Source organism: Rhipicephalus sanguineus, chromosome 4 (genome assembly GCF_013339695.2).
Source record: "Rhipicephalus sanguineus isolate Rsan-2018 chromosome 4, BIME_Rsan_1.4, whole genome shotgun sequence".
Classification (NCBI taxonomy): Eukaryota; Metazoa; Arthropoda; class Arachnida; order Ixodida; family Ixodidae; genus Rhipicephalus; species Rhipicephalus sanguineus.
The window spans coordinates 157,194,830-157,214,198 of NC_051179.1; the positions used below are offsets into that span (position 1 = coordinate 157,194,830).

The 19,369-nt window shown below is 45.0% G+C and overlaps 1 protein-coding gene across 1 annotated transcript; it reads left to right on the top strand.

Annotated features, from left to right (window-relative positions):
- The first annotated feature begins 1,698 nt into the window (after positions 1-1,698).
- On the top strand, positions 1,699-15,726 carry LOC119390855 (techylectin-5A). Its single transcript, XM_037658566.2, has 6 exons — positions 1,699-1,783; positions 3,135-3,304; positions 6,755-6,897; positions 11,927-12,032; positions 12,918-13,085; positions 15,387-15,726. The coding sequence occupies exons 2-6, from the start codon at positions 3,163-3,165 to the stop codon at positions 15,686-15,688; spliced, it is 861 nt and encodes a 286-aa protein (XP_037514494.1). The 5' UTR covers positions 1,699-1,783; positions 3,135-3,162; the 3' UTR covers positions 15,689-15,726.
- The last annotated feature ends 3,643 nt before the right edge of the window (positions 15,727-19,369 follow it).

A 19,369-nucleotide genomic window follows, 5' to 3' on the forward strand; every position in this document is an offset into this window, starting at 1 on the left:
AGGGAAAGACGTCGTCCTTTATACGTGCGTGATCGAACATTCCAGCGTTATCACTAGTGCTCGCGCTATAGCTCCAGAATAAACTGAACTACTTGAGTCATGCGCGCAATCCTACATCTTGTCGTAACGGTCTAAAACAGTCGCGGAGGATCCCAAGTATTTCGGCGTGCCCTGCTCCGCATTGTGGTAGCACGTCTGAGAGTTTTTGCAAGTGAAGCCCGCTTACGTGGAAGTAAAGAAACGAGCGTACGTGGGAACGTTTACACGAAACGACGATTTTACGTTGTTTTGTACCTTCATGAACCGTCGTGTAGATTATATCGTACCATCTCGTGTTAATCTTCCTTCTTTGTAGATTCTGAGCACAACAATACACTGCAGCATGTTGAATAGAACATTCATGGTACTTCGGCATACGCAAGAGAAGATAGGAGAACCATTTGCGCAAATAAATATTAAGAAAGTATACTTCCTTCATATTCCTCGAATGATTTACATTTTCCCGTATTCATCATACGCCGAGCGGCAATGGGCAGGCGGAACAACATTTCCTAGCGATGAATAGTTTCCGCAAAGTGGGCGCACCCTCGACGTCTGCACGCCTCTTATGCAGTTATGGCATGATGCCAAACGTGTCCTCAAATCCCATGAACGCTGACATCCCAATGAAGGCTAGTTATTTCGTGAAGGGCATATAGCAAAACAAAAGTAAGCCTCTGTGTACTCAAAGACACCTAAAGAGACACGAGGTATCCGGGCTGCCAATTCTGAGAAATTTAAGCGATCGCTTCAAGTTAGATATCGTATAGAACAGCGCTCATCTAATTGGTACCCGCCACGGTGTTTGGTTATGGTGCTCGACTGTTGTTTGTTCTGTATATCTTATCGTACCTACATTTGCATTCATTGTATTAGCCTAACATCGTATCCGCATATGTATTGTAACTGTTACTATTTTGATGTTATTTTATTTGCTTTTTTTATAATTCGTTATTTTATATACACCACTTCTCTCTGTAAAGCTTTGTGCGATTGAGGGTAAATTAAGTGAAATGAACCCAAATTACTGCTGACCGAATGGCAGTGCGATGGAATTCCGGCCGCGGCGGCCGTGTTTCCAGTGAAGGCTAAAATGCTTGAGGCCAGTACACTTGGATTTAGGTGCAGGTTAAAGAGCCCCAGGTGGTCAAAATTTCCGGAGCCCTCCACTACGGCGTCCCCCATAACCATATCGTGGTTTTGGGACGTTAAACCTCAACAATTATTATTGTCATCTAAATGTTGTTCCAACACGCATAATTCGTGAATAATACGAAGAGGTAATCTCTAAAGCAATAACGCAAAACAGGTCTTGCGACGCACCAAAACAAAAAGACATACCTGAAAGATGGCAGGCACGACTAGCCTGACCGTTGTCGCTTATCTTGTTACGCGGATTTATCTGTCGTGAAACGTAACCTTGTGGCGCTGACGTATAAGCTGCTCTTTCACCTTCAGTTAGCGCGGGCTTGCAATGCCGGCTCCTGTTTCTCTTTGCCAGTGGGAAAACACGAGCAAAGTTTCTGACGTCCTTCGCAAGCAAACGATAAGGCTCGTGTTTTCCGGTACGTCGTGAAACGTTGGCGGGTTTACAGGCGCGTCCGTGCCCTGACAGCCCACCGTGCGGAATGGCATAAATCCTCGCTCATAGCCCCCTTCAGTGGTGAAACGCGCGTTGCTGCACGGACTACGGCTGGTCCGCACTCGGATCGTGCTGCACTCACCACACCTCGACGAGCGTTCGGTAAGTTCATAGGAGTAGACTTCGTTCTCACGAAAAAATCGGGTTCGGCTGTTTTTGACGATTGGTTCTTTCTGCTTTGCACGAATTCCGAAATGCGACGTTTGACAGGATAACCTTGATGGGCAGATCGTGAATATCGGTTTCCACAAATATCGACGCAAAAGATGCAGTAACAAGAGTGCGCATTGACAGGATGCGTAGATATATTTCTAGCGTTCTTCTTTCATGCGTTTTCAGTGTGACTGTTGCGCGAGGTGATGCTTTATTAACTTTCTTTGAGAGGTTAGAACAAGGAGGTAAAGTACAGGGTGCGTGCTAACCTAATGCGGATCACCGATATGTGTTTGGCAATAGCTGGTCTAATATTCGAATATTTGTTTCGCTAAATAACATCTTACATTCATGCAAAACGTATAAAAAAAGAGAGAGATGGGGGAGTGGACGGCTCTTTCTTTTCGCATCATCCCTACCTCGTATTCTTTAAAAAACCGTCATTTTGATTTCAGAAGTTTAAAACTCTAAAGCACGTGCAATTGCTTAAGGCATGACATCGTGTGGTGAAGCTCGCGTTAATTGTTTTATTATGTCAACGGTCGTGTAGGAAGAAGGATATTTTTTAATGCAATCCCATCAATCTCATCTGAAAAACTAATATACGAGATGGAAAAGTATTCTGTATAATATTTCGTGCCATCTAGGACGCTGTAAATATAGCATTACAAAGCTATACGCATACGTATTTCGTGCTGTATCACTTTGCTAGGCGATGCTAAAACTGATGCTTCACTTTACAGGAAGACCGATGAATGTATATTATTTTGAACGATTCTGACGATTGAGAGCCAAGGTTATTGTGTAAGCGTCTATAGTTGCTGAGAGAAGGCGTATAAAATCCTCGGTATAGTTTCCAGCGATTAAACAGAGTAATTGGGCACGCCTCACGTGAGCAATCGTTACAACTTAGTGCCTTTGTCGGAGTATATTCTAAGGGGAGTGTTCAATTTTACGAGGTTTATTTTGAACAGAAAGATGGACGATGCCGCTGAATATGCCAGCAAAATTTATTTATTTATCACTCGCTCTACTAGCATCAGTTTCTGGTGCTAAGCGGGAGTGAGGTTTACGAAAATGCGATACCATGCGATAGAATAACGTTGAAGATTACAATTTACGAAAAATACACAAATCGGATAAGAACTATTAGGGTTAGAAATATGTGGTACGGCCGCCATGTACGGGTTGTGTGTTTGCAGTTCCATTTTCGCCGCATGAACGCCGGCCTAGCATGTAGAATACTCGAGCAAATGTAGAATACTCGAGCTCCTTTTTTTTTCGATTCTATCCTTTGCAGTTTGAAAGCTGCTCGTGCTCCAGAAAAGATGACGGGACAAATTTTGCTTCACCTCGCCCTGGTCGCTGCTTCAGCGACCGCCGTGCAGTCAGCAGCAGTTGTGAGTCCATCCATCAAGCAAGCGGAGGAACACGTACGCGAGCTCACCCGTCTCTTAGACAACATCAAAAGTAAGCATACGCGTCTTTTTTTCACGGGAACTCCGGCATGTACTGGCTGAATGGTAAACAGGAGGATCTCGAAGTGATGTGCCTTATTTTGGTACCAATTTTCAGTATGCTGAAACCTTCATTGCGTTTTGGTTGCAGCTGTGGGAGAGTTGTTCTTTTCGTTATTGTACTCTACTATTTTAGAACTCTGACCATACTGATAATTCCCATCTTTTTATATTATGCGCCAATTTCATGTTTCCTCTTTTTACGGCGGAGTAGACAGGTTCTGTGTTGTTACAGGTGGCCGTTGTTGTTTCACTCCTTTTTTTTCGTATTATGCTCGTTATGCTGTGCATATGGTTCAACCAAAAAAGTAATAGTAAATGAAAGAAAGGGAATTTTTTCACAGGGGCTTGTTTCTGAATGAACGCAACAGCTCATTAGGTCAAGGAAAGCACATGCAATAATAATCGCGATCTCTTAACTTTAGTGTAGTAATTGTTAGGTAAACTGAAATTTCTTTGCGTTTAATCCATGGGAGTATTAGCGAGTGCCACTCGTAGGCTTGGTTACGAGTGGCGCTGATAACCATTTTGCGTCTGATAACCTTTTGAGGGAGCATGCACTACTTTTTAAACATTATCATATATCTAGTATTCCTGCGAAAATACTTTACGGCAGCAAAGTGATGCAGTCATAATCTCGTGTTCTATATCACCATAGTGTCTAATATTAGATATCATCATTCAACCCTGCTCTCCACGAGTGTTTTACTGGCCAAAACAACAGGCGAGTCCCAGAGGCGTGGCTTAGCGTAGCTCTGTATTTTAAATGCGAAGCATTTCTCAGCGAACTTCTGCGACTTTGAGCGTATCTATCTATCTATCTATCTATCTATCTATCTATCTATCTATCTATCTATCTATCTATCTATCTATCTATCTATCTATCTATCTATCTATCTATCTATCTATCTATCTAGCCGCCTACGACTTTGTGCTCTCCTGGCCGTTTCGTTAATCGGATGTATACCAAAATTGGTGTGTCATAACATGGCCTTGTTACGAACATAAATGACAGGTCATATCATGAAAGTCATGACACGCATGTCATGAACAGCATGATTTACATTCCACGACCTTAGGCTCTTGCGGCCGTTCCGTTAATTTCATATACACCAAAATTGGTACGACGTGACAAGAATTCATGACGAACATAATGTCTGGTCCTAATATGCAAATCATGACGCGCATGTCATGTGCAGCATGATTTACATGGCATGGTCTCTGGGCGCTCGCGGCCGTTTAAATGAAGGGATATATACGAAAACTGGTATGACGAGGCATTTCTGTATGAAGAACATAACTGCCTCGTGGTAACGTGAAAATCATGACATGCATGTCATGTATGACATGATTTACATGCCACGCTCATGGCGCACTCGCGGTCGTTTCGCTAGATTGATATACACCAAAATTGGTATTGCGCTATGTGACTGCATGAAGAACATGACTAACAGGTCGTAGCATGAAAACCATGACATCCATGACATGTATGTCATGATTTACATGCCACGCTCATGGTGCATTTGCGGCCGTTTCGCTTGCATGATATACACCAAAATTGGTATTGCGCGACACGACCGTATGACGAACGTAAGTGAGAGGTGGTAACATGAAAATCATGACGTGCAAGTCATGTACAACCTGATTTACATGCCACGCTCATGGTGCGCTAGCGGCCGTTTCAGTAGATTGATATGCACCAAAATTGGTATTGCGCGAAGTGACTGTATGAAGAACATGAATAACAGTTGGTAAGATGAAAACCATGACATGCATGTCATGTATGTCATGATTTACATGCCACGCTCATGATGCATTCGTGACCGCTTCGCTAGCTTGATGTACACCAAATTGGTATTGCACGCAGCGACTGTATGACGAACGTAAATGAGGCATGGTAACATGAAAATCATGACACGCATGACATGTACGACATGATTGACATGTCATGGTCATGGCGCATTCGTGGCCGTTTCGCTTGCGTGATATACACCAAAATTGGTATTGCGCGACGCGACTGCATGACGAACGTAAATGAGAGGTGGTAACGTGGAAGCATGACATGCAGGTCATGTACGACATGATTTGCAAGCCACACTCATGACACATTCGCGGCCGTTTTCCTAGCTTGATATATACCAAAATTGGTATTGCGTGACGCGACTGTACGACGAACATGAATAACAGGTGGTAACATGAAAACCGTGACATGATGCCATGTGTGTCATGATTTATATGCCGCGCTCATGGTGCATTCGCGGCCGTTTCGCTAGCTTGATATACACCAAAAGTGGTATTGCGCGAAGCGACTGTATGACGAACGTAAATGAAAGGTGTTAACATGAAAATCATGACATGCATGTCATGTATGGCATGATTTACATGCTATACTCGTGGTGCACTCGCGGCCATTTCGCTCGCTTCTTATACACCAAAATTGATATTGCGCGATGTGACTGTATGACGAACATAAATGAGAGGTCTTAACATGCGAATCATGTTATGCATGTCATGTGCGGTATGATTTACATGCCACTGTCATGGTGCGCTTCCGGCCGTTTTGTTAACGTGATATATACCAAAATTGTTACGGCATGACACGAGTGCGTCGTGAACATAAGCGACAGGTCATGCATTGTATATACCAGAATATGCGTTTCATTGGCATGGTGTATACTAGATTGTGTATGCATGCGTGCATGGCAAACATGCGATATATGGTGGACTAGATGCCATGGCATGAATGATTTCATTTGCCTCAAAGACAAACAAGGCGATGTATGCAGCTCTTTGCTGGCTGCTTCGCATTACATCGATTCCCACAGTGCGTGGGATCTCCCGAATTTTTTTGTGCTCGATAAATACAACCAAACGTGGATTAATGTCCAGCTTCTGAAACCAAGTGTAAGCAAAAATGCCAGGTGAATGTACGTTTGCTGCAATTTCGCTGTATTATGGAAACACAGGTCGCAATGAAGTTCTTATACTTGAGCATTGCCCTGCTTCCTCACCCCCCCCCCCCGCATACACACAGGGCAAAAGTTAACAGAGTCCTATATAAGCAAGAAATTACGTTCTTTTCGAATAAAGCGAGTAAATAAGATAAGTGGTCATCATAAGGAGCAGAGCAAGGTTGTGAGTCGAGATACCTGCGCAACTCAGGAAACTTGCGAAGCAGAAACGAGCCGTTTCAATAAAGTTGTAGAATTCATTGAGACCAATATTTCTCTTTTGTTGATATTAAAAATTCAGCCACTATGCGGCCACAATAAGGAATACGTTTTAGCCTTCGTTCACTTTATTCGTAATCAGGCGACCTATTTTTCAGCTCACATTGAAAGCTATAGCCCCCTGTGCGCATATATGCCAGGGTAATTCCTCAATATATATTTGTTCTTTGCAGATACCATACAGCCGAGGCATTGCAGCGATCTTTTGAATGCTGGTCAGACGAAAAGTGGCGTGTACACAATATTCCATAAGTCAGCAGGTTCGTCGGGGCAGGCTGTCTACTGCGACATGACAACAGACGGCGGGGGTTGGACGGTAAGGACACTTGCCTTGAACAGAGCACATTTGCACACGTTGTAATTTATCATACAACAAAGCAGTGCTTCTTCATTTCGTTTATAACTTTAGCTGACCAATCATCTCACCCTTGTAAAGCTAGACACAGAGTGGCTATCGGTGAAAATAGTAGTGGTCGAGCCACTCTCGTAGCCAGGCCTCTTTTTTTCAGGGGAGGGCCCACTTGCTGAAAGCCTTGACTATTTGTGAAAAACGCCTATTTTCATGATTTATTTTTGATAAAACACCATGTGTCATCGAAATTTCGGGGGGAGGGGCGGGCCCTCTGCCCTTCGCCCCCCCCCCCCCTGCTGGCTACGGGCCTGGTATGAGCTGCAAAATATTACCGTGTTTATTCGAACCTAAGCCGATGTTTTTTTTGTTTTTTTTTTCGAAAAAACGATGTGCGAAAGTGGGGGGGGGGGGTAGGCTTAGATTCGAGTACAATGATTAGGTTTTTTTTTCTGGCCCTGCGAATTTCGGAGGTCGGCTTAAAATCGGCGCCGGCCTAGATTTGAGTAAATACGGTACATATTGCAGCGTAAGTGCAGCTTCTTTCTGCACGATCAATATATGTAGTATTCGCAATGCCCATAGACTGTCGCGCCACCGAGCGGAATTCAGGAGCGTCCTCTCGAGGAGGGTTAGTAGACGACAAAATGGCGGCACTATGCAGTCGCTCCCTTGTTCGGCTGTGCTAGCCTCAGTGTTAACGCGTTGGCAAGAAAGGAACACTACGACTTTGCATGTTCCCTGCATCAGTGAACAAACCGGGCCCTCCGTGACACGAGAAATCTGATTCGTTCTTGCGAGACGCGAAGTTTTCGTGAAAATAACGTGGCAACTCGCGCTTTCAATGCTAGCCCACAGTGTACACATACTATCAGCTTCGCGAGGCTTTCTGTAGCCACGTAGGTAAGTTAAATGTTATCGTCTGACATATTCAGTTGAAGCTCACCCTGTTTTACTTGCATATATAATTGGTCAGTGTTTCTTGTAGTGCATGAGTCCCATAACACTGTACGCGGGAGGGAGGTCGCGCGGGCTCGCGATGTGCTCATGTATAACTGAGCGATCTCAAGTTGGCGATACATTAAAATAGGGCCTCTATCCTTTGTAAGCAAAGCACTGTTGCGAATCGTGCGAGCGACGTTTCAATCATTCGAGGACGCGTCTGCTCGACGCCTTTCGTGGAGCGAACGCTTTCCATCCACGCCGTCCTTCGCCAGTGTGTTGGGTTTCATAGGCACCGCTGCGCCGCTTGTGTTTGTACGTTTGTTGATAGGTGGCAGCACACTGCAAGCGATTTGCTTGTTGACCGGTCTGAGAGCAAAACGTTCTTCGCGCCCAGACGTCTGTCTAATTGTAAACGTGGTGATGAGGGGTGGTCGGAGTCGTTCGGCGTAGGAAATTCTTGAGATTGCTTTCAGCAGTGATGTAGAAAGAAACCATCTTGACGACGAGGATTTTTCACTGGACGTAGAAGACTGTGAAAGCACCGAGAGTGACAGCTACGATGAACCACCAGCTGCTAACTCACGAGGAGCGAGTTGCACTTCACGTCCCCTCGTGCTTTAATGTTCTTTCACGCTCGTAAGTCACTTTGATTGTATTTAATGTATAATATCCTTGAGCGAGATCAAAATAAAGGCATAGTTCTTCTTGTGCATTGCATGTATCACAGTTATTGTGGATATTATTACGGAGCACCGCATGCCGTCAACACGCTCGAGCTCGACCAACGAAGCGAAATGGTTAGAGCGATGGAACGTGCAGTCACGGCCACAATCCACGCCTCTCGGCGAACTTCTTCGACGTTGCGAGAAGCATATGTGTTTGTTCTTTTCGATATATTCATGTTTCGATCATGCTGATCGAACCTGCAACATGCGAGTGAAGTACACACGGCTAGAGTCTCAGCATGGCTGTGACACAAGCGCTACTGAATGGCATGTTAAATGCTTGTGTTCCGTTGAAGACGTAACTCCGCGTTTTCGACTGCGCAAGTAATGACGACGGGGTATTATCACAGAACACTTTTATGTTTGCAAGCCGTCATCACGCGCAGCAGCGATGGCGCTACTCGCTGGCGGCCTACTACTGCGGCAAATCCGTCAGGCAGGCTCGGTACGTACTACCTCGGAGTGCCGTTCAGCTCATACGTCAATTCTAGTTCATACAGGTTTATGTAGCACGCACAGGATCTCGCAAATCATCGTTATGCACGGCAACGAAGCAGAAATATAACCTTTCACTTCGCAGCAAATAATTAGGTGGCGAGTACTTAGCACTTTCCATGGTTTGGGAAAGTATTTTAGTTTCATATCCATTTCAGCGCAGCTCATGACTTCATCCGGTGATAGTGGCACGGTCCGTACGTCCGCACGTCCTATCTGTTCCTATGCTAACAAACGGGTTGACCCTCCTTCTGGCGCCGTAATGAAAAGCACAGCGCGCAACCTATTGGCCTCGAGGAGTTACGGAGTCGCCCTCTATTGGACGCGCCTCGATTGCGTGCTAGGCAGGATGCCGCCGGCGCGCTCCCCATAGGTTTTGCTGTCGGCGCTCTACAAAAACACCTCGCGGAAGCCCTCCAGGGCATTTCTGTAAGTACTTTCGAAATGAACTGTGTTCTTTACTGTCAAGATAATCATTTTCGACGAACTGAAAGCACAATATAGTCTACAGTCGCCGTCTCTTTGCAGAAAACCGAGCACCCGCTTCACGCTGTCACCGCGTTGGAGACCCCTGAATCGTCTTCTTGCGTAAAAGATAGTCACTCGCTGAGTGCAAACTATGTGAAATATCTCGTTAGAGTAGACTGCCTGTATAACCAAACGGAGCATAACAGAAAGAAGCCTCAAGCTAGCGATCGCACGGGTTCGCGACGACTGACGGTGCCTCTGCATGTATGAGCGTCTGCATGCATGTATGTTCGTACTGATGGTTTCGCTTTTGCTACGAGCGCGTTTTGGCACCGCGCTGTGAACTTTAGGCTGCAAAATATGAGAATCTGTGAGTAAACAAACAACTACTGTTGCGCGGACGCTATCAGAGCAGTTCAAAAACAGTTTCCTTACAACTGCGGCTTCGGTGCGCATGGCAACTTAGTGATCTGCCGTCCCGACGATTCAGGTTTTTTTTTTCTTTTTCGGTCTAAATTCGGGTACGTTTCGATGTCATTTGACAAGCTGTCTCGCACTGCGTATTGATAGGTCTTCTCAGCGGGCAAATGCCGCTGCTTCTGTTTCTTTATTCAGCGCATTCGTTTCGTTTGGTGCTCACACAAAACGTGAGCAAATGCGACGCCTTTTTTTAGTGCTCCTTATTATCGTTCCGTTTGCATTCCAGTGAACTTACCGCTCTCTGTGATCAACAAATTCATAGACCAAAGCTTCACCACTTCGAGATATCTGGTGGAAGGAGAACCAGTCTACGAGACCGAGCATGTAGTAGCATGCGATGCCTAGGAAAAGAAAGAAAATACAGTAACGCGGGAGAATCAGTACATCGACTGACAAGAAGAAGATGGCTTTCGCCTTCTAGTCATCTTTAACGAATGCATAAGGGACCCTGTGCGTTTTTTTAATTCAACGTATCTAAACAATGACTTGCGCATCTGCAGCCGATTTTGTGGACGCTGAGCACGGGGCCGACGATCAAGAGGTCTCATTGGAGGGTTCTGAGATGGCATCGCACGTGGTAAAAGGTAGCGCTTTTACCATCCTGTGGCAAATAAGCATCATTTGCCGGCGGGAAGCGCGCGCGAGCCATCGTCTCAGTGCGCGCTGTCTGCTACTCACCGAACATCGCAGGCCCGACGCAGTAACAAAAGTCTTCGTTGCGGAAGTGCTTGTTGCACACAAGACTCGTAGCGGATGGCTACTTGCCGGTTCTTAGATTTACAACCCATGCTTCACGCTGTTTCTTGTCCCGCGGTTACCAGTGCAGGCTGACACTGGGCTCCTTTGCGTAAGCGCGGCGCTGCGGCACCGAGCGGTAGAGCCCCATGTTCGTCGCCTTCGGAGGCAGCCACTCTATTAAAATGGTTTCAATTGAGTAGAAAATGAGAGAAAACTTCCGAATTTGAACAGACCGCAGCGCATGTGGGACTTGAAACTCGTTTTCAAAGCACGCGGCAGTGCGCCACAAGCAGCCGACGCGGCCGCGGAGACCACGTGATCCTGCCAAGTACGTCACGCCGACGGTGGCGCCGGCGTTTCCAGTGGTGGGCCTCGAGGCCAATAGTTAGTGGGCATTGCGAATAGGTTTGGCACAGGGGAACCTCACATTTATTGAAAGAATCATATTTTGCTCCACTTGTGCGAAATATGAATAACTTTTTCGGCGCTTTTACCAGCTTAAGTTGGGCTAAAAAATATATTTTATTGCGCTGCTAATGCTACCTTACAATTATTTAATGGGACGTTACGCATTCGAGTCCGCACGTAACTGTGCCTCACAAGAGTACGAATGAAAGAAATGTAAAAGGACCCTGCTCATATATAACAACTCGTCTGATGTATTTGCTGTGTTGTGAAACTCATTTAATTAGACCGTAGATATGCGCCCATCTCTTTCAGTCTTTGAGATCTACTTCAAGTCGAATGCACAGTGTCCATTACTGCAATCACATAACGAATGTCTTAATACGCTGCCTTTATCTTAGCACACCACCTTCTTGTCAAGTCGAGCGTTTACCACTGCCACTGAAACGCTTCGTTGATAGTATCGCTGGAATGAGGCGCGAAACACGCATAACCATGAGTTCCTTCTGAAAGGTAGCATTGCTTGAAGCGAAATCGTAACAAATGTGTGAGAGATAGCTATAAAATTATGTAAACCAGCAGACAGCCGTGTTTGATAACAGCAACAGAATCCCATTTTTTTTTGTGGTACTGCGCCAATTTATTGCCAATGTATTGCACAGATTTCCCACTTCCTAAAGTTGACACATGCGCTGTGTAGCCCTATCACAACTATCACAAGGTACAATCTCCTTCTACAGGTAATACAGAGGCGGGGACAGTTTGGCAACAGCGTGTACCACTTCTACAGAAATTGGACGGAATACGCCAAGGGATTTGGGGATCCTAGCGAAGAGCACTGGATTGGTAAGGACGCCTTCGTATAACCTATTTGGAAATAAATTGTGCAACCTATGCTGTACATTAGTAGGGTTGAAATAGCTAGTTGTAAGTATTGTACAGTTAGTGAGCAGACATATATATATAAATATATATATATATATATATATATATATATATATATATATATATATATATATATATATATATATATATATATATATATATATATATATATATGTATATATAATTGTTTTTTATTTTTACGGGGCGGCAAAAGTGTTCCAAAAACAGAATGCCGAGTTATCGAACGTCTCTGGAAAGGAATAAACAAATGTCTCATAGACCAATGCAGTTTAATTTTCTCGATGAAACGTAAACCCTGTGCTTATTTTGCGTAAGAGCAGTTTCATATTCGCAATTTTCGTCATCTTGCAACTTTGTTCGCAGTGCAATCGGGGCGCAAGACACTCAAGCCTTAATTAACCGGAAAAGTGAACGCCATCCCACCTTTATTACGAACCAACCTTACCAACCTTACCACGTGCATGTGAAGATAGTTTTTGTTCCAAGGTTATGTTTCAAAACATAATGACCGGCAGTGGTGTCGCACAAAATACCAGACACGCCTGTGGAACTGGTGAACACACTTATTATACACACGCACACACAGACTCACACACACACACACACACACACACACACACACACACACACACACACACACACACACACACACACACACACACACACACACACACACACACACACACCGTGATGTCCTTGTTTTTAATCATGCGCACTAATACGTGACCTTTCATAAAGTTCAACTGCTAGTGTTTGTCATTTCTGGACAATTAAATGTGCTGTGCCAGCCTTCGCAAATAATCACGCAGTGTATTTTTTTTACAGGAAACAATGCTCTGCGTGCACTGACGTCGGATAATGGCGACATGTTGCTTCGAGTAGTGCTGAAGAATAACACCGCAGACAGTGCCTCTGTAGACTACGAGAGTGTGAGTGTGGGAGACGAAGACAATCTATACAAGCTGCAAGTAGGGAAGTTCCTCGGTCCAGAAGGTAAGACAGCTTCTTGCAGATTCACCTCGAGCCGAGATTCGACCGTGAGGTTCTGTGTGTGTAGTGACTGGAAACGTTTACTAGTAGGTTTCGCCATATCATCTGCATGAGCATCCAGTCCTTGAAATCCACAAAATTCCGTCCCAAAAGCTTCCTTTACATGTACGGATTGCAGTAAGCAATGTTCTTGACGTTCCCTTAGAAAAATAGGCGCCTGCTACTAAGACACTTCTACAGCACTTGTAGCATACACTGGAAACTAAACTGACCTTTTCACTTTTGAATAAGCGTAACTTTGTTGTTATTTCACATTCGGAAGCATTTTTACTGCTGTATACGACGAGTAGTGTAGAATGGCCCCAATGTTACTAATAAACTGCGAGGGTTTAATGGCGACATTAGTCTAGTTGTCTATGTCGACATTTTCATGAATGGGTTTCCCAGCTAGGAAACTTATTTTCACCGCACATTTGCGTAACGCGATGTCCGTGTGATAGAAGTAACGAAGTCCTTGCAAGGTGTGTTCCTACGCGGTGATTTTTCTTGTCTCCAGCAACATGACTGAACAGCAGCCTATGTGTACATTTATCAAACATTTCAATGCACCTCACCGTAACCAATATATTTTTGAGCAAAATTATAATCTTTGCATGGCATCATTCCATCTTGGTAATTTAAATCGAGACAGGTCAGTCGAAACAAGCATGGGAGCATTATGAGTTTTAGTTCTGTAGTAAAAAAAGATTGTTGATCCCTCCGTCATAGGAATTGGAATAACACGAAAGTAAAGCGTGCCCTTACAGAAGTAACTGAATGTTTACACTACATTGATGTCAGAGAGTTTGTACGATGTATATTGATGCCTGGCAGCTATAGCACCGTTTAACGTGGCTGCACCCACTTTGATTCTTGGTGGTACATCTCCATCCCGACGACTTACGTCCATGTTAAATGATTAAACAAACCTTTGTGGTGTCTCTAGTAGTTAATGGTGAAAACGTAATCAGCCAGAAGAGCGTCGCAAATTGGACGCAGAACTTGGTCGCCATCCCGCGGCATGTTAAAATGTGATTGAACACCACGGCTGGACTAGAGGAAAACGCAAAGCGCGTCGTGCCGCCCCGGTAGCCCTGCCGATTTTTCTCGGGGTGAGCGCGGGAGCGGGGAACGCGGTATTACAGCCAGGTGAGGCAGGCGCGCGTCGCAGAACTATTTCTGGTTTGGATTAGCGTGATGTTATGAGCGAGGCCGACGCTTTTACGACGCTTGGGCTAAGATCCTCACCTCGCGGTGTGTTAAGGTATTGACAAAATTGTTAAGGTATTGACAAAATGCTCGGAATGGGACGGGCGTGTAACGCGTTGCATGTGCTAATCGCGGAGGCCACAGTAATAATGAATTAGTACTCTACTTTACCGCTCCCAGAGGGCAACACCACCCCGCCGACCGGGAGAGTGGTAGATATAAAAGGCGCGTTTCTAAAGCTTCTAGAGACTGTGGCTGTGGCGCAGTGGATAGCGTGCCCGGCATCTGTTGTCACGGACCGAGCGGTCGTGGGTTCGATGCCCGTTGACGGAACTCTTTTTCTTTGCCATCTGATCGTGATTTCCGTGACGAAAATACGTCACTGAAGTCTTGGTGGACCCCGGCATAAAACACTTTCATGTTAAAAAATAGAGTATAATACGCTGCCATCAAGAATAAAACCTGTAACGGGAAGGAGTTGTGTGTTAGATGACAGGAGCAGCTTTCTATATTTGGTCGTTTCCGTTAGAATATTACTGATACGTTTTGTCGCCAATTCATATTGCCAACATGCCTTTATCAGCGCCTATGAATTACAAGTGTACTATTCAGCACAGTGCTAACCCATTCTAAACCAGGCTAATATAACTGTGCTGTAGAGTATCAAATATTTGTTTACAGAAAATACTTGTAAAAAGCTAATTTACTCTGCTCAGGTTTAATTTTTACCATTTAGATAAATATCTTGGGGAAGCTCATATGTCGAACGTTAATGTACTTTGGAAAGACGTTTTACTGAAAATACGTTCTGTAAAGTTTTTGCAGCATTGTGCTGCTGAGTTAAACTGGAAAATTTTCACCGTCGAACGATTTAGGATTGTTACGCAAGTATTTATGTTGTACAATATCGGCTTGCGAAATGTGTTCGAAAATATTGTTGAATTGTTATAAGTGCTGAATACCGCGGTTGTACCTATTATGTGATATAAAATCTACATTTCTTGGAGGCGCCTGGAATCAATTACTTCATCTGCCGATTTTCCACTTTCATCGCAGGTTGGGACGCTATGGTCCATTCCAACGGCCAAAATTTTTCCACGTATGACCGCGACAATGATTCCGGACCTGCGAACTGTGCGGTCTTGTATCGGGGTGGTTGGTGGTACAGCCAGTGTCATGCAGCTAACCTCAATGGCTTAAACCTGAACGGACCGCATGACAGCTACGCAGACGGGATCGAGTGGAGCGTGCGGGACGGACCAGCTCGCCTGTACCACTATTCCTACCCAGTCGTTGAAATGATGATCAGGCCAGCCACGTCGACACTTGACCGAAGAAGCCTTCCGCCATTGTCTTAATCTCATTGTGTACGTATTACAGATCAGGTGTCTACCAATGTAAAAGAGCTATAGAGATAATACGGCGGCATGATATAGCTTAACATGAACACAGACCAGAGATTACATGACTAGTGCCACTCTTTTCGGCTCAATCATTGCTAGCACAAATGTGCGCTTTAAGTGGCTGTGTAGGTAGTCTAGCTATGAATGACGTCATGGTGTAAGCTATATAATTTTAGGTGAGGAAACACACAGTGGAGTAATGGACTAGATGAGGTAACAACGGCATGTACCTATTTGAAGGCTGAGGACAGTCACTCTTTCGATGGTGGGACGCGGCTTCAAGGCAGAGGGCATTTTACCTCCCTTTGCTATAGACTATTTTACGGACGGGTTTCGGTGCCGCCATGCTGGGCTGTTAACCTTGCCGTGTTTTATCTTGAACAACTAAGCGAACAGTGTTACGGTGGGCGTATACACATGAAAAATGTTGAGTTGGTGCATTCGGAGTTTCCTGACATAGTCTATAGTAGGCGGTCTTACACGGGCAATAGCATTAGAGTGACAGATGGCAGCGCGTTTTTACGTGAGCACACCTCACCAGCTGCCCGGCGCGTATGAAATGTAGGCACCTTTCTTCCCCGAGCAGTGACCCAGTTTTACCGCGCCGGTTCAAATATGCCGATTTTCTCGCTTAGCGGCCGTGGCTATAGCAATGAGAGTGTTTGTACTGAAGGCGCGCCGTCCCGCTGGTCATATATTCATCTGCCACATTTAATGATTTAGTCATTTCGCCTCGTTAAAAAGCGTTCGCCTCGTTATTAACTACAGTCAAAAAGCCGACTGTACGTCTGGTTGTCGATTTCGCAAGCTGTGAAGTGTTCCCATGTAAGGAGTATACTGCTTGCACGGTGGAAGCAAAAAAAAAAAAAAAAGGCGCATTAGCGATCTAAGATACTGTGAGTTTTTGCAGTACAGTTGCAAAAAGACAAACTCCATTGTCACTTGCAACATACTGTATGACCTTAAACTGGAAATTAAAAAAAATGAAGCATTCCGAGAGGATGATTTCATGAACCGAAATTATGAACGCTGGATCAGCTTGTGCTGTAAATAGAAGCAGTTAATAATGGCCACACGTGAGTTGTATAGCAAAGATAAGAAGCCTTCAAGCTCAATATCGGAAGCTGGCGTAGCTCATGAACACACACAAATTGAGCGCGCTTTTTTATCGAAGTAATGTGGGGTACATCCGCGCACGTGACGCTGATGCAACAATGATGTCATGAGAACGTGTAGTGCGGTGTACAGTGCGTGTAGTGCAAGTGTACAGTGCGGCCAAATGAAAAGAGCGGTATAAGAAAGAGTTACCAAAGTCTGATTGCCTCTGACTGTTTGTTGGCCGACTCAATTTCCGCAGGCCTGTCGCCACCTCAGCTAATGTGGGTCACGGGCCACAGCGGGCTCTCCAAGAAACATATTTATGAACCTATATACTGGAGTTGATAACTGCCACCACCTGAACAGCGTGAACTCTGTAAAGGTGGCCATTAGGATGTCCGTGATGAGCATTTTCATTATGAGAAGTACCTTCGAGTGATAACTGACGAGACACTTGATTTACACTAATCTCCATCGCATTCCCATCAACATCAACACCATTAGAATATTGCGCATATTTATACACGTCACAGCTCGAAGGCATCTCCCGGTGATCTGTGACTGCATTTGTTATCAACGGGCTTACTACATTTTATGCCTGGAATGTCCCCGATTTTATCACCCTGCTTAACCGAGCAACATCATAAACAGAGTTTATTCATTAGTTTATTTTTCGCTTGCCTTTGATGTTTTGTTTTAACTAACTAACAATATTGCATTTCGAGCTTAACATTCCATATGGGAGTATAAGCATTTCTCTATGTACGAAACACGTGATCCACTGCCTCTTTTGACTTTATACTGTGCAAAGCTATGCTTGTGTTTTTTGACGCTCATCCTGTTCCTATCGGTCACTGTTGAAATCTTCAAAAAACATGCTTTCATATGTTGCTCCTGATGTATCGCTCAGTATACGTTGATTGTAATCGTTGCAGCTTATTTTTCAGCATATATTTATATCAATGCCTGCTGAACAAATATTGTATGATGGGTAACGTTGCGTGGGATTTGAAATTGCAGGATCACTGCAAGAATTACCTGCACAGGGTCCTTAATCTTCACGATTTTTAATGGGCATTGTGAATTTAATACACAGATTTATTGTACAACTTTTTACGTCTGTATAAAATTCGCACCAAGGAGCTTCCGTGCTTTCTACGGCAGTATTGTCTTGATTACTGTATGCAGCTTTATAAGTGACAGTTGTACTTACTCAGTAAATAAAATCTTGTGCTGCAAAGATCGAAGCAGTGAGAGCTTGTTTATGCCCAATTTGAGGTTGCCGCCCCGCGACGGTGGTCTAGTGGCTATGGGGCTCGGCTGCTGACCCGAAGGTTGCGGGATCGAATCCCGTCCGCGGCGGCTGCATTTTCGATGAAGGCGAAAATGTTTGAGGCTCGTGCACTTAGATTTCGGTGCACGGTAAAGAACCCCAGGTGGTCTATATTTCCGTAGTCCTCCATGGCGTCTCTCATAATATCATTGTGGTTTTGGGACGTTAAACCCCAGGTAATATTACTTTTTACCCTTTAAATTCCAGTGTAGTCGACGTTCTTGGTAGCCTGTTATGTGCACTCAACGGCTACACTTATAAAAACGCGTCGATCCGCCTCGTATTGCTTGGCTCAAAGCCAAAAAATGTAAGGCAACAGGGCTTGTTGCTGAGCTAATTGGTTCATAACTTGAGGAAAAACTGCAATGACGCAAAGAAGACGGGGACGAAGCGAATACACGAACAGACACGCCCGTGTTTGCCTGTTCGTGTCTCCGCTTCGTCCCCATCTTCTTTGCGTCATTGAAGTTTGTTGCTCAAAAAATGTAGCATTGGCTATTACTCGCCGACTGCTTCACATGAAACCGATACCCACAAGGCGTGGGTTCTGCCGACCTTTTCAGCATGGAGAGAAAATACTGCCGATCGGTAGTCGAGGCTCCTGAAAATGTGAGCCGAAAATTACAGCGCAGCACGCGGCCTGGACGCGTTGCAATCACTTTTCAAACTCAGCTAGAAATCGCTCGCTCTTCCGCCGACAAATGATGCGATAAACCCAAATGACCACGCCTTAAACCCGATGTCAACAGCCACTGGCTGATTTCAGCATCGTAAACTGCTCGGTTATCGCGGGCGGACGCCGTGGGGTGCCGATAGCTGCCGGCACGCGATCTCGCTATCACACTGATTGTAAGCCACGCGTTAAGGGAAAAAGAATGAAAATGCTGAAGTTAATGACGCGCGCTGACGAACGGACGTCGCTTCTTGCTCGCTTGTCATTCCCTCCCCGCAGACCCCTTGCGTAGCTTTCAGCGCTCGCTGGTATCATCGCATCCCTTGCTTGTCATTCCACCGACAGCTCGTAAGTGCAAAAGGTGAAATCGGAAGCCAATTTGATGACATTCAGCACGCGCCGGCTGAAAAGGAAGCTTCGAAGGACATTATGTTCAAGAGACTCAGAAACTGCTCAAGGTAATAGCAAGCAGTGTTTCAGAATCTTCTGCGTGCCCAACTCCCCAACAGGCAACGTGAAGTCGCTTAGGGCA

Bases quoted from the DNA above. Each gene is read 5' to 3' on its own strand.
- LOC119390855 (XM_037658566.2), top strand. From the start codon at position 3,163: ATGACGGGACAAATTTTGCTTCACCTCGCCCTGGTCGCTGCTTCAGCG. The intron at 3,305-6,754 runs GTAAGCATACGC...TGTTCTTTGCAG, and splicing joins TCTCTTAGACAACATCAAAA to ATACCATACAGCCGAGGCAT. The intron at 6,898-11,926 runs GTAAGGACACTT...CTCCTTCTACAG, and splicing joins CAGACGGCGGGGGTTGGACG to GTAATACAGAGGCGGGGACA.